The 14,823-nt window shown below is 49.4% G+C and overlaps 1 protein-coding gene across 5 annotated transcripts; it reads left to right on the top strand.

The window, feature by feature from the left end:
* The first annotated feature begins 154 nt into the window (after positions 1–154).
* Positions 155–14,761, top strand: CUNH3orf18 (chromosome unknown C3orf18 homolog). 5 transcript variants are annotated; one of them, XM_061357318.1, is made up of 7 exons: positions 189–253; positions 1,003–1,354; positions 2,677–2,817; positions 3,658–4,037; positions 5,428–5,453; positions 7,088–7,217; positions 14,268–14,761. In XM_061357318.1, exons 4-7 carry the CDS (start codon positions 3,801–3,803, stop codon positions 14,385–14,387), a joined length of 513 nt encoding a protein of 170 aa, XP_061213302.1. In that variant the 5' UTR covers positions 189–253; positions 1,003–1,354; positions 2,677–2,817; positions 3,658–3,800; the 3' UTR covers positions 14,388–14,761. The 5 variants fall into 5 exon arrangements, with proteins under 5 accessions (XP_061213301.1, XP_061213303.1, XP_061213302.1 ...); XM_061357317.1 differs by lacking the exon at positions 1,003–1,354 and having other exon boundaries at positions 155–253; XM_061357319.1 differs by lacking the exons at positions 1,003–1,354; positions 2,677–2,817 and having other exon boundaries at positions 155–253.
* The last annotated feature ends 62 nt before the right edge of the window (positions 14,762–14,823 follow it).

Genomic DNA, 14,823 nt, shown 5'->3' with positions numbered 1-14,823 from the left:
CCCCGCCGCTCCGCGCGCCGCCACATCACCTCACCGCCGGCCCGCCGCCGCCGCGCGCATGACTGACAGGGGCACGGACCAACCGCGGGACGAGCCCTGCGGGCGCCAACCAATCGCCTGCGGCGCCGAGCGGCGGGGCGGGGCCGCCGGGAGTGCGGCGGGGCCGGCGGAGCGGAGGCCCCCGGCCGCCCCCTTCTCCCCCCGCCGCCGGCGGCGCTGCGGGGGCTCCGGACGCCTCAGCAGGGAGCGCTCAGTAAGTGCCGGCCCCGGCGGGCAGCGGCCGCCCTGGTGCAGCGGGCGCAGCGCTGAAACGCGGCTGCCTCCGGGGAGGGGCGCAGCGCAGGGCCGGGCCGGGCCAGGTAGCGGGCGGGGGCTGCCGCGGCCTCCCGGCGGCGGGGACCCCGGTCCCGTGCCTGGTGCGTTCGCCCCGGCAAGGCCCGACCGGGCGAGGCGCAGCGCTGCGGGTGGCGGAGCCGGGGGCGCGGAGCGTGACAGCAGCGCAGCGGGGAGCCGGCTGCGAGCCCTGGGGCTGGCCCGTCCCCGCATGGGGAGCGCTGCGGAGCGGGAAGGGCCGTATAAGCCGTTATCCGTCCAGAAACGGCCCCTGCGATGGGGAAGCATCCCCAGAGAGCCGCGGGTGGCACTGCCCGGAGAGGGCTCCGGGGCCGGCCGTTGCTTGCGTTTCTGTTAGCGCGGAGCCGGAGGAGTGGGCAGGGTCCCCTCGCCTGTGCCTCCTTCGGAGGGCTGGGACCGTGGGAGGGCAGCGGCTGAGGTGTTCCGGGACAGCGGGCAGCCGCGGCTTCAGCTACCCTGGGGGCTGCCCTGGAGACGGGTCAGCCCCATAGCAGGGCGAGACGAAGCCACAAGTTCAGACACTGGGAAGCCACATCCCATAGGCAACAGCAGCCCGGTGCTGCTCGCACTTCTGAATGACTAGAGACACTTCATCTCGGTGAAGTAATGCAGAAAAAATACTAGTTATTATTTGCCTTCTTCATTCAGAGACCCTGTGGGCCACCTTCATCCCTGTGACACAACCCTCTATTCCTGGCATACCCGAGAGGAAGCTGCAGCACAGAAAGATTAAAACCAAGGCTCAGAAAAGCCAGCAGCCTCAAGCTAGTGCCTGACGTGATGATCTGCATCTCAGCACTTACCAGAGACTGGTTTGGAAATGCTGGCTAGGAGAGAAACATGCTCTCCTTACTCCCAGACCCAGCAGAGCCCAGCATGGACCAGCCCTGGCTATGTGAGAAGCTCTGGTGGTGCAGGCAATGGAAGAATGCCAGCAGCAGCTGAGGCTATGGTTCCTCGTCTATTTGTGCATGGACTGTGCTGAACCTGCTAGCAATAGGTAGTAGCACTCCCTGGCCCTAGAGCAGCCATCAGAGACTTGAAGCGTGCCCAGCCTGCAGCTCAGACTTCCAGCACCAGGATGATAACTGGGGAAGGAAGGTCTTGGGAAAGATCAGCCGCTCCCAGCCCTACTTTGTAAGCCATGGGCCCTGCACTCAGCCTCCCCATCTGGCCCTCTACAACCTGGAGCAGAAGGGGCTTGGGAGCAGAGATACCCTCATCTGGATGTAGAACTGGCTGTGTAAGCCATGTCCTTTCATACAGGACTGCTTTTAGAACTAGGTCCCTATGCTTGGGAATCCATCAGCATGGACAGAAGCCCCCATTCCCACTCTGAACAGATTTTCTGCTGTCTAGTTCTAACCTAGCCTAACTTTATTCAGAGGAGCAATGCACAGCAGCTCAGTGTGTGGTCCATACAAAAGAGGTCTTACCCAAGGCTTGGTATCAGCATCAACATCCAAGTTCAGTGCTCTTCCAAAACTAACACTGCACTGAAATGAAGGTGTAACCCCTTTTGTTTCCATAATTCAGGAACTGTTTAAGATCTAGGGCCATACTTTGCCAAGGCTTCACTCCTCTCACTTAGGCTCTTTTTCTACTTTTTGATTCCTTGGTTGTGGCTTTTTTAAAACCGTGAATTATTGTAATGGGAAGTTTCCCTGAATAGCACGAATCAGTGATTCTCCCTTAGCAGCTGCTCCATCTGCCCAGTACCTGCTCATCAATCCCCTCCCTTGCCGTGCTGAGCTGTAGTTGCTGCTGCTGTTGTGGCACTTGGATTTCAAATTTGCCATCTTTGTGCCCACTGTGCCAAACCTGAGCTCCACTGTGGTCAGAAATGGTCCAGGAAATCCTGGTGCCGCATGGTTTAAACTCAGCGTGCGTGGTTTGGTGGGGAGTGAAGGACAATGGGCCCTTTCAGCTGCAGTGAACTCGTGTCTCAGCATGGTGTTAGATGGGACCAGACCACAGCTGCTATCTTCACGTTTCTCTTAGAAACTCTTGGGAGTTTGACAGCTCCCACAGCAACTCCTGTGAGACAGATCCTGCAGATATGGCAAGAGATTTACCTGCTCAGGGAGACGCAGGACAAGTGCTGTGCAAGTGCAGGTGGCTACTTGTGCTGCTGCCTGACCACAGGACGGGCTGGTGCTGTTTGCCTGGTGTGACTCCTCTGCTCCAGTCGTTACTGACAGATGTTAATCATGCTGTTTAACGCAGTTATGGGCAGCAGTAAGGCGTTGCGGTAATGGGAACTGCACAATAACCTTGCCTAGAATAGAACAGAGCAGAACAATGGCTCATTTCTCTTTGCAGGCACATCTTTTTCTATTCAGAGCTCATTAGCCCCTGTGTCCGGCTGCATTCCACTCCAGAGATGTAACGTCTGCTCAACTGCAAAGAATTTACCAGGACTGCTGCAGTAGTTCTTGGGGTTGGCACTGCTCTGATCCAGAGGTAGCTGCATTTTCATGGAAGCAGTTGTTACTGATGTTATAAACAGTGGGTTTATAAACAAAGCTTTGGAAATAATTCCCATAGGATCATCCCCATGGTGTTTTGCAATTCCTGATCATTTGCACAATAGAAGCATGAAGCAATTAAAGACTTTCATGTTTTGGGCATGAATAGATCCATCAAATTTCACAACTTCAAACCAAAATTGGACTCATTTTAAAATTAATAGTGATAATAAGAAGTGCATGACTAAGCTTGAGTGGGTGCTTTCATGGGGGACTTGAGAAATACTCCCTGCAACTCACTGCTCTAGGGAAGCTGCCTTTACAGAGTGCATGGGGTGAGGGACAGTGGGGTGATGGATAGCGCAGTGACTTACCAGCCACCAGTGCCTACCACACCAGGGAAGTCCTACTTTGGATGCAACAAAAAGCATCCTGAGATACAGATGCTTCACAGCCAAATGCCATTTATTGGATATGCTCCCACTGATAAGGGGATCTGTGTAACTTTCCAAAAACAAGCAGCAGGAGTCAGAAGCAGGAAAACCCTGTATCTCCTGTGGTGGATAGAGGCCTCCTGGCTCAGCCTGGAGCAGACCAAAGATGTGGGGTTCTGGGGCTGTCCACACATATATCTGCCCTGTAAGGAGGCAGAGCTGAAGCCATAAGGGGAGAGTGTATGACTGACTTCAAGGAATGAGGCATAGCTCATCTTACTCTTCAGTGAGCATCTGTGGACTGCTCTCAACAATTGTACTGGTGACTTGGGAAGCTTTGGGAAATATTCTGCCTATCTCTTAAGAGCTCTGCACTGTTCATTTGTCTCATTCTGTTCTAGGTTCCTATGAAGAAAACCATCAGCGGTGATGCTACAGGACAGGTCTCACATGAGGGGCCACCATATGGAGGGCAGCTCTCCGCTTCTGTAGCTGATGGGTGAGGACAACACGTTGTTAAAAGGAGCTATCAAGAGCTGACAGGATGAGTTACAGTTCACCTTCTGTGCATGACTTGTATCACAGCACCACCACCACCACAGCCAGGCCAGACCCAGGGACAACTCTGGATGTGACTGTACCAGAAACAGCTACTGTAAGCCCTGAGACTACCAGTTTCAACAGCACCAAAATCCCAGATGTGACCAGCACTGGACCCGGCCTGAGCACGATGCTGCTGTCCTTTGGGATCATTACTGTGATTGGGTTGGCCGTAGCTATGGTAAGAGAGCCCTGATAAATATTTTGTGGCCTGTTGAGGGTGGCAGAGGGGTTCTAGGACTGATCTGGGTTCAATAACTTATTTGCATTCAGCTAAAGGTTCACCCAGAACTCCTGGGACCTGATTGTTCCTGAGATCCCTTTCTTTATAAGGCCTTTATCCAGTGCTTCTGTATTTCTGCAGTTTCCTTGAGGTCTAATCCAAGCAGGATGCTCAGCAGGCTTAGAGGAAGCCATATGTAGCATCAGTGTTTATTTTTATTAGCAATAGGAAGTTCAGTTAAAAGAACACAAAGCAAATTCTGTTCTGTCTGAAGTGGAACAGCTGCGTTGATTTAAACCTTGTCAACACTGGGGCCCTGCAAGAAAGTTCATCCAAACTGACTTTTAAAGCAGACTGTTGAAAACATTTATCTCCTCTTTGGTCATGCCTTTTTTGAATGAAAACAGCCTGGATCTATTTTATTTAGACTCATTCTGGGCTGTATTTCCAAGGTTCTACTTGCTGGGTATTAGTAAAGTGCTTGAGGGTTTGCTGTGTAACTAAACATGCCACTAATGCTTCTGCACAGGCAGAAGCTTTCAGAAACTATAGTTCTGGGCCTGACATGGGCAATGCAAGTGCTGCATTTCTTCTGATATATAACTACATCATTTACCTGCCAACAGAGAACAGAAGGTAGCAGCAAGCTCCCATTCCTCGTATGAGGAAGAGCTTCACTAATACAGCCACCAGAGGAGACTACAGAGAGGGACTACTGCAACATTTCATTGCAGGCCCAAGGAGGAGTTATTCCAAAAGCCCTTAACAACCTGGAAACGTTATCCTGGAAATGGTCATAAGTTCCCAAGAGCAACATCCAGCGCTCGTAGTTCTCAGAACGAGGCTCTGGAGGCCAAAAGCCTCCCTTTCTTCCCAGCACAGCCACTCTTACTGGCTGACACGAGGCAAGTCACTGAGCATGCCCTCTTTGCTTCTTCCCTTCATACTGGGGAGGGGGTTATAGCACTTCAGCACTGTAGGGAATTTACAGGTGGAAATCACAAAGAGAACCTTCTTCATCCACTCTTAAACTGCAATACACGTTCTACAGCCACCAGAAATGTGCTGAGTTACACCTAATAATAATAATAATACACCTAATACTCTTACCACTACTAACACACCTAATAACAGGCTACTGGAGCACTTAGTCTCAGACATGGTGTGCCACCAAGCTTACACTGATGCCTATGGAATTTCATTTTTGGTTGTCACTTCTCCCTTCCCCCTGCCTCAGTGTGCAGTGACACCAGACTTGCTGCACCTCCCTTCTGTGTGCCCTGTGCCCAAAATTCCTCTTCCCCATCCTGCTGGGGCTGTTTTAATGATGGTTTTCTTTCTCCTTCAGGTTCTGTATATCAGGAAGAGGAAGAGGTAAGTTACATCTGTTGTTGGCTGAAGGGATCTCAGTGCCCTCAAAATTCAGAGAATTGGGAAGGAGACAGCAAGATGGGGAGAGTGCAAGGGATGGCTGTCCAGGGAATCAGGTGTGTGAATGAGGCAGAGGCAGGGACACTGCACTCATGGTGCTGACCCACTTTCTATCACCAAAGCATCAAAGACTCCTCTGCAGCTTTGGAAAGGAAAACATGGATGAGCAGGAGGACGTTACGGATCCTGCAAACTCTTCATGCTTATCTATGGGATGCACTAAAACAGAGAAAAGGCTCACAAGTGTACAAAGAAACTGGGAACTTTGCCATGAGAGGTGCAGATCTCACGTTTCAGCCATTCCCAGATCCCTGTGTTTTCCAACAGGCTGGGCAATGACACTGGCCTTGCAAGGCTGACAGGCTGTTAAGCTGCAGTCACAGCAGCTGGCAGCAGCGTAGTGTAGAGGTGCAGCTATCTACCCCGAAACTTAGTGTCTTGATTTCCTTGTTAAGCTACTGGCTAGAAACAGAGATGAGAGCAGCATGCAGAGAGACGTGTCTTAATTATTTTGTCTCTGACAGCTGAGACACTGCTGAAGAAGACCCATTAGATATGGTACCTTCTCCATGCTTGACTCCTGGTGTGGCCATGAAGTGAGCTGTGCTCACTTAACACACTTAAGAAGGGCTGCTGCCCACTGTAAAATTCCAAAGCCAGACCCTGAAGCCCAGGTCTGGCTACTGCCACAGGAGCAGCTAATGCTTGGCCTGTGAACATAGCACTGCTGGAGGTAATGGTTGTATTGGCAAACCCATATAGAAGCAGGGAGGGAGTGTGTCATCCTAACACTTGCCAAAACAGATATTTGTGGTGACACTGCCAGTAACTACTTGTGTGTTTCCCACCCCCAACACTCAGCTACAGCCTAAGGCAGGGCTCAGTGTTTCCACAGGAGCATGCCCACCCACCCATCCTCCATCTCTGAGCTGCCCAGTATTGAGGAAGGCTCCATGGGGTAATAGTTTATAGCTCTGTCACTTGGAGCAGCGATACAAGAGTAAGAACAGTCTGTCCACGAGCATCAGCCTCCTGTGAGAATCTCTTTCCTGTTTCCTTTTTATTGTTTTCTATTCATTTTTATGTATTTCAGCCCCAGAGTTGAAGTACTACTCTGAGGCCACTTGAGCCAGAAGTGGACTTCTGCTGGCAGACTTAGCGTGACATGGCAGGGCTGGCTGTTGTGGGCAGAAGGACAGGGAGAAAAGTCACAACGTGCCTAGGCAGTATGTTCACTGTCTTTGTCCCACCACAGAAAGCCTGATCTTTTAGGGTTTGCAGGAATTTAAATCCGTGTCTGATCCCTCTGTGACTAATGCCTCCCAGCATAGCTTAGTGATGGCAGTTAATCCCTGTAACTGCTCTCTGGGTATCTTCTACTCCTGCCAGCTATGTGCAGTAGGTTCTTATCCCTGCAGGGCAGGACATGACATAACCCTTATCCAGCAAGAGCAACAAGAGCAGAATCCCTTTACAGCAGGAGAAATAGCCTGCAGAAAGCCTGAGCACTGGGCAGGGAAGGCATCCTGAGCATCCATCCTTCTCAACCAACCCTTTTCCTTCCCTCCTGTGGGCAGGTTGGAGAAGCTACGGCACCAGCTCATGCCCATGTACAACTTTGATCCCACTGAGGAACAGGATGAACTGGAGCAGGAGCTGCTGGAACATGGGCGAGATGCAGCATCTTCCCAGGCATCACAGAGCAAGGTAGGCAGCAGGGACCAGCGAGTCTGTTACTACAACCACTGGTCCCTACACTGCTTTTGATACAGGGTCAGGAAGTTCTTTATAGGGTTGTAGGGTAAAGAAATCATGTAAGACCTCGGGAGTACTTGTTCCATCTCTGCCAGCCCTGGAGATAGGGGGCTTGAGCATTTTGGAGTGCTTAGGATAGACTGAAGGGTTAGACAGCTAGGACAAAGAGCCTGGGGAGGCAGAGTGCTGGCTCTACTCAACTAGGCAAGAGAAAAGGGCAACGTCAGTAATTAAGGGTGCGTTTACTACAGTTTACCACCCAGGGCACCACAGTAAGATGTGCAGTAGGGAGCACTAGGATGAATGTAATTTTCTGGGAGATGGGGTTTCAATGCCCACAAAATACTGAGGCTCCTTTGTCCTGGCCCTGAAAAGCAAGTAATTCCCACCCAGTTTTAAGGGAGCCCAGCTTTGTCTAATCATGCAAGTGTGGAACAAGGCCTTGCTGAGGGAAAGCCTGTAATCCTAACAGCTAACTGTGTTGCCAGCCCTGAAGAACACCAGCAGAAAGCCTGCAATTTGTTATGGCATGGCACATCTGGTGTTGCCAGCACCTCCAGGCCAACCTTGCTGGGCACAGAGCAGGCATGGCTCAGAAAGAGTAAAAGGATGAGGGTTCTCTTTTTGAATCTGGGAAGAGGGAAAGAAGCTTTTACTTTGACCACTTCTGAGCTTCCAAAGGCATGCAGCATGCTGAGATATTACAAGGCCATTAGAGAGCACTGACTTACTACATTTGTGACTTAGGAAAGAGCTTAATAACTTGGCCAGCTGTCCACATGGGTCTTTGACAGATGTGTACCAAGTGTAGCAAGAATTAGGAGAAACAGGGAAGAAGGGTTTCTCACCATTGTTTGCAGCCACCTTCACAGTGTTTTCTCTTTCCTTTGTCACCACCACCACACAAAAAGCCCATCTGAAAGCCAGAGCCAGCAGGCACGGTTGGAACAGGTATGTCTTTTAGCCAGTGATGCAGCCTCCCCTTACGAGTAGACATCTCTCCTTGAATTCTTCTCCAGCTGCTCCGTGTTGCCCATGTCTTCCCTTACTTTTCCAGTTCCAGGAGTTCTCCCAAACAGTTCTCAGTTTCCCCACGCTTTACACCTTCAGATTACCTGCAGCAAGCTTAGTGTGGGCAGAAACAGAAAGAGGAGATAATAAGTACCACTGTAATTATACAATATTTACCTTAAGACGTGCTTCCTAACGTGCTGAAGAGCACAGAGGAGATGTGTGTGTTGGAATATGAAAGTCAACATATTCCATACACTGGTCTGGCAAAGCAAGAAATACTGTTGTATAAAAGCAAAGGATCTTGTCCTCCTGAGTAGCACACACTGGGAAAACATCAGATCCCTCTATTAGTAAACGTTTCCTTTCAGGTGGCAAAGGGAGAAATGACACGGCCAGAGATAAACCATCACAGTAAAAGCAGATCCTTCCTATACAGGGCCTGGCCAGCAGGATACCCGAGATCCCTCTAGAGCGTGCTGATGCACAGATACCTCTGCTTGGAAAATGTCAACTTTAAAGGCTTAACATAAGAGAGTCTAAAACAACAAAGCTCAGTCTATGGCATGTTTTGAGGCCTTCTTGGTGTTTCAAGTCCTTTCATGCTGCATTGATATAAATAATGAGAACCAGTACTCCAGTGATGTGGGCATAATTGAACTGGCAATGGTGTGCTGACTTGCTCACTGGCCTGTTGTATTTTCCCATTGCAGCAGTGTTAATGCCATGTTAGTCAGCCAGTCTCCCCTTAGCAAGGGGCAGAATGTAGTTACAATCCTGTGCAGGGTGTGCCCAAGCACATGCACCTGAGCCAAGGCAGGCTTGCTGGGTCTCATCTTTCACTGCTTCAATGCAGATTCTGCTGACAAGTCAAGGAGCCCTCCAGAGACCCAGCCGTCTCGTGTTCGCAGACGTTGCCAATGCCATCAATGCATGAACAGTACCTGCCCTGCTCTGGGATCGTGCTGAGACTGGGGAGGATGAAGCCAACAAAGCAGTGACTTCCCACGAGCATGGCCAGTCCACTGAGCCCAGCTGGTCACCCCTTTGGTTTGTGTTACAAATGGCCACAAGCACTGGGATCTGGTCACTTTGGGAAGCAAACCCTGTGTGATGGCACCGGTGGGTTTTTGGTGTGTGTTATCACTAAAAGGTCCTGAGCTCCAGTTTCTGGGCTGGTGCTGGCTGATACCATCTACCAAGCTGCGTGCTCAGGAACAGCGCCTGCTTTGTTGTAGGTTAACTTGTCAGAGCACATGGGTGCACTTTCTGGGTCAGGGAAGGAGGAGAGGTGCACGTTTCAGAGAGTTTCCCTGTTGGTTTTGTGCCACCAGACCCCGAGGAAAGCGATGAATGAGCCTCTCTGTACAGTGAGCACAGCTTTGGCAGATCCTGGAGGGGTGGCAAAGCCCTTTGAGCAAGGAGAGCTGACTCCCCTGGCTGAGTGCAATCTGAGGCACGCCACAGACAACACATACCATGGGCTTATCCCCCTTGTGGCCTGTGGGCTGCTGATAAATGTGCACCCAGAGTGATGTAGTATGGGGAAGTCACTAGCTTTAAACATTGAAATGGTGAAGATTTGGCTGATTACATCTTTAACTGAGGACATGGCGGAATATCCCAAACTAGAGCTGCCATAGAGAGGAGAATTCCCAGAGCTAGGCTAGAGGCAGGGGTGTCAGTGACTGTCTACGTGACTTGCTGCTACTGATCTAGAAATAATGGTACTTGGGCCACAGAGAGGAGTTGAATAGAACTGCGGTTCCAGTGCCACGCATCCCCCTCCTGCTTTGGCTCAGGAAAGTTCTGATGGTGCAGAGCAATATCCAGGAAGAAGATTAAGCCCTGAAATATTTTCTGTTAGATAAGGAAAAGCATGTATTGACCCAGCATCACAACAGCCCCATGTCTGCCCCAGAGGTGACTGAACAACCGCTTCATCCTTCCTTACCTGCCAGGACCTGCAGCCAGAGCCCTCTCTTCTCCCTGCTGAAGGAAACAGAGAGTTGTGTTAGCCTCTGCTGATGCAGGAGGTGAGACTAGGCCAGGAGTCCCCTATAACCCTGCAGCATCTCCACCTGTGTGTCCTTCAGGGCTGCAGGAGAGTGCGAAGGGTTCTCTGGCCACCTTGGCATGGGGCCATCCTCTGCAGAGCCTTTTGGTGGCCACCAGCCCCGCATGCTGCAGAGCAGGCCAGCAGAGCCTGCACATGAGCATCAGTGCCCAGCCATTCACTGATCACCGGAGTTCTTTGCAGTACATGCATTTGTCAGATCATATTCCATCCACAGCACCTGTGAAAAGGGAATCAGGGCAAGCCACAATTTGAACACTGATTTCAAAGGTAGGCTTATGCAAGGAGACATTTCACTGAGTGGGAATTCAGGTATCATGTGCTTTGTTGCAAGTCTGGACCTGCCAGTTCGGTTTTGTTCTCCCAAATCTTGTTTTGTTCTTCCCCACTGTGCTTTTGTTGGTTTCTTTTCCATATTTACTAAATGCAGACTTATTCCTGGGCACGTGCCACTGACCCTGCGGTGCACAGTTCCTTACAGCCCTCCCTCCTTCACTGACACCTCACGGCAGGTTTGCAGGGTTAAGTTGCTTTCAGTTTTCAGTATCCCTCTTTCCTTGTAAAAGCAGGGAGTTCTGGGAGCCTGTTAGAGCTCAGAATGTTATTACCTGTGGAAAACAGCCCATCCTCCATACCCAGGGTACCTGGCAGGACGCACTCCTGGGTTGCTGGTTGCTGCTGGTGTTTGCACTCCAGGGATACTGCTGGAAGGAAAGTGTGTAGGTAAAAATACTGTAATCTGGCTTAGAATTTAGACACTATTGGTGGGTCTCCCCAGAGGTTATGTCTGTGGGAGCAGCTGGGAAACAAATACATCATCCACACACACACATGCACACTTCCCAGCTCCTCCAAGTGCTCGGTGACATCAGATGTCGCAGCAGGACAGGGATGCAAGCGGCAGCAGGGGTGCGTGGCTGCCCTGAATCACAGCATTTCCCTTAGAACTCTTAGGATTGGAACTTCATTTGTTGTTTCCAACCCAATAGAAGAGAGATGTAAGCTGAGCTGATGCCTCAAACCAACAGCCTACTTTGTGCTCCTTACCCAAGCCCACGTGCTGCACAGGCAGCTGCCAAGCAGGGCATCTGCCAGCTCGGGTGTGAACACTTGCACCTTGTTCCACATGAATGCTGAGTTGTATCTTGTATAACAAACACACCTACAGAGGAATTCTCTTGGAGTATTCTTCCTGTAATGGTAGGCTTTGTCCTGTGATGACTGCCCTTAGATTAAAGAGGTACAGATAACAGGACTAAAAGAATATTATGGGTATTAGGTTGGCTGGTACTGGAGTATTCTTTTCGTTCAGTAGCGCCTCCTCTCACAGTTCTTGGAAGTATATGTACAATTTTGCAGAAGCATTATGATGTAATTTAATTCAAGTGGTTTAAGCATTGAAATCTAATTAAATTATTTACATGAAACCCAGTCTGGTTGTCTTTTTTGCCCCACATCACTTGCATTTTCCCCAGATAACTGCTGGAGTGGATCGTTGCTACCTGTTGGTGATCTGTGAGTGAATTCCTCCACTCTTTCACAGGCTGAAGTAAGCAGCCTGTGACAAGCTCTTCAGGGTCAAGGTTTAGTGTTCCACAGCATGGAACCTCAGAACTCTTGAGGATCTTGGTGCTCAGTGGAATAGTCAGGAAAGCAAGAGCTTCCAGCCTAGCAGATCCTGGGCATCCAGAGTGCAGGAAAACAAATTCTAACTTGTTTGTTTGCCATATATCCCTTAACCAGCTGAATTCCTGGACAAACTAGGGGGCCATCAGCTCCTGCCCACACTGGGGTCAGCACTTTAGGCAGCAGTAGTTCCATGAGGATACTGTTGGTGTATTTCAGATTTGCTTTCTGCCTCATCTTCTGGCCCACAGACCCCAGACTTGGAACTGATTAGGAAAGCTGCCACATTAACTGAAAAGGCTCTGCCCAGGAACAGAATTAGCTGTATGAAAAGCTAAATACCTGTATGACACACACAACAACACAGGGCATAAACAGACACAGCTGTGGAGACTTCTGGATGTACACAGCAAGCAGAATAGGCTTGTGTTCCCATCAAGCCAGTTACGAGGTACTATAAGACATACAAGAGGATGGAATTAAGTACTCACATTTGGGTTTAAGGGCCTGTTTTCCTCCATGTGTTTTCCTCATATTCATTATTCCTTGTTTGCACATAGATCTGTGGGTGCTCCTGAACGACCAAGTTTTGGTTTAGAATTCCTAAAACACCAATTCAGATGAAGAGAAACCCACCTTGGCTGGTGACACGCATGTGTGCTGAGGCTGTGGCACAGGAGGAGGAAGAGCAGGAACCTGAGGTGCTATGTTTTATACCTTTATTCGAAACAAACTCCAAGGCTCAGTTGCAAGTTGCCAACATGCTTTATGCCTTCACCAAAACCATTTATGAGAATCTAACTGAAACAACATCTTCTTTTTCACTGAGTCAGACCTAAACTGTCTGAGCTTAAAAACACTTGGAATGCATGTGCTTAGAGGTAGGATTTGACTACAGAGAAGGTAACTCACTATATGGGAAGTAACGAGCGTTTTATCATTTCAACAAAGAAAATCCAGGCACTCCAATGTGAGATCCTAGCTCTCTGCAGTTGGCTGGTATTCCGCCCATCTTTAACAGGCATTGACTTTCATTCCAAGTCTGCATAAACCTGGAAGCTGGAGTTATGAACTGGGATTTCAACTGCACACAGAGTAGCTCCTAATAGTGTGGAATTCTGCTTGCTGTCCTTGAGCACTTGTATTTTTATGGAGACTGTGTTGTCTACTGTGTTGTCTACAGTTGTCTACTGTGGCTTCCCCAAAGAGCATTCAGAGGTAGCAAAGACCATAGATTTTAATTTTTAAGTACTTTGTATGCACGTCCCACAGAATAGAGCTGACCTGCAGCAAATGGATTTACTATCTAGCAGTTTTCATCCCTACTCCATGCCACCAGCTGAGAAAGCTGTGACTGGTGTCATAAGAAAAGCTTGAGTCTCCTACAGATGCAATTCCTAATCCATTAGGAGAAGCTGAAGTTCCAGCCTTACACTGTAACAGCTATTACTCTCAGGTAGGAGGGGTTAATCTAATGGGCAGTACAGCCTTGCAAGCAGGGTACTAAACCTGCCAATTCACCTGAAGAACGAGGTAAAGAAGTTGGTAAAATAGCTTGATCTGCCACTGGGGTGGCCTCTGAATGCAGACATGAACTGCTGCTGAGCTTGTGTGTCCCCTGCGGAAGAGCAGCTCCGTAAGCTGGATTCAGAGGAGCACCACTTGCATCTTCTCATGCAACCATCAACAGTTACAGATTTGTGTGCATGATGTCCTGCCTGGATTTATCCACACAGCAGGAGCAGGGGGTCAGACTCTTCCCATACCTGGCAGCATCCTAGGGCTTAAGAGTTAGCTCAGTCCCTGGGACCTAATCCATTCAACCCTTGATTTCTCTGCTACGTGGTAGAGGAGACACAAAGGTTATCTGTGATGCTGTTTTCTCCTGAGACCACCAAACTCCATACACAAGAAACTACTGCCAGGACAAACTGGACAGAGAATGAACAGGATCAGGACTCTCATCACTGCCAAACTGGGCAACCAGAAAAAATGACCTAGAAGGCAAACAACCTTCTTTTTTAACTCTTATCATCTGTCTCCAATGAGCCCTTCCTCTGAAATCTGCATACGTTTTCTTGTGTTACATAAATACCTGCTAAGGGAACAGACCTTTGATGAAAGGATAATAAATGACTCAATATAAACTGCCATTTCATGGGTTTCTGCTAGGCACTGCCATAAATTTAAAGCCAATTATGTTCTGTTGAAATATTTAACACTGTAAAACTAGCCAATTTTACATCTTGTCAAATATAATTGAAATACCCACTTTGCCCCTGTAATAGGCAGGCGGAACATCCACTGATGGAACATCCAAGGTGGAAAATACCACTGGGATTTCACTGTTTGCAACTGGATATTGGAAACATCCTCAGTCCCTCAGCATTTACCAAGGCAAGCTCTGACACCAAAAGCACAAATCTGCACACAATGTGAGACTGAGAGCAGGCAGCTACGGCCTCACACCACTGGCTGCTGCCGTCTCCCAAAACTAAACTGTATCAGCAGGCTTCTATTTGCATAACTGCAACACTAGAGGACCCCACACACGTACCTATGGAACTGAAGATACAACTAACTTAAACCAAATCCCAGGCTCTGCAAGAAAACCACCCTTGTGTAGCTGGTTCCTTAGAGACGTGCCTTTGGAGTGGTGAAATCCAGTGGCTGTGACTAAGCTTGTCAGCACTGTGCACTTATTGCTGCTATCACATTCAGGGGGAGTGCCACCAGGCTGAGAACTAATTATAGGAGATGGCCCCGAGTTGATAATGCTAGGATAAACTCCCCAAGACATGAGGGTGGGAACTTCCCTCTAAAGCATACAAGTGGTCAGCATAC

This window comes from Neopsephotus bourkii, unplaced genomic scaffold, assembly GCF_033783945.1.
Source record: "Neopsephotus bourkii isolate Nb327-2 ecotype Australia unplaced genomic scaffold, CSIRO-AGI_Nbou_v1 NB_887, whole genome shotgun sequence".
Classification (NCBI taxonomy): Eukaryota; Metazoa; Chordata; class Aves; order Psittaciformes; family Psittacidae; genus Neopsephotus; species Neopsephotus bourkii.
The sequence above is the reverse complement of the archived record's forward strand: the minus strand, read 5'-3'. Positions and strand labels throughout refer to the sequence as shown.

Coding starts and splice junctions, on each gene's coding strand:
- CUNH3orf18 (XM_061357315.1), top strand. CDS start 3,664: ATGAAGAAAACCATCAGCGGTGATGCTACAGGACAGGTCTCACATGAG. Junction 4,038..5,427: donor TTGGGTTGGCCGTAGCTATG/GTAAGAGAGCCC, acceptor TTTCTCCTTCAG/GTTCTGTATATCAGGAAGAG. Junction 7,218..9,132: donor CCCAGGCATCACAGAGCAAG/GTAGGCAGCAGG, acceptor GCTTCAATGCAG/ATTCTGCTGACAAGTCAAGG.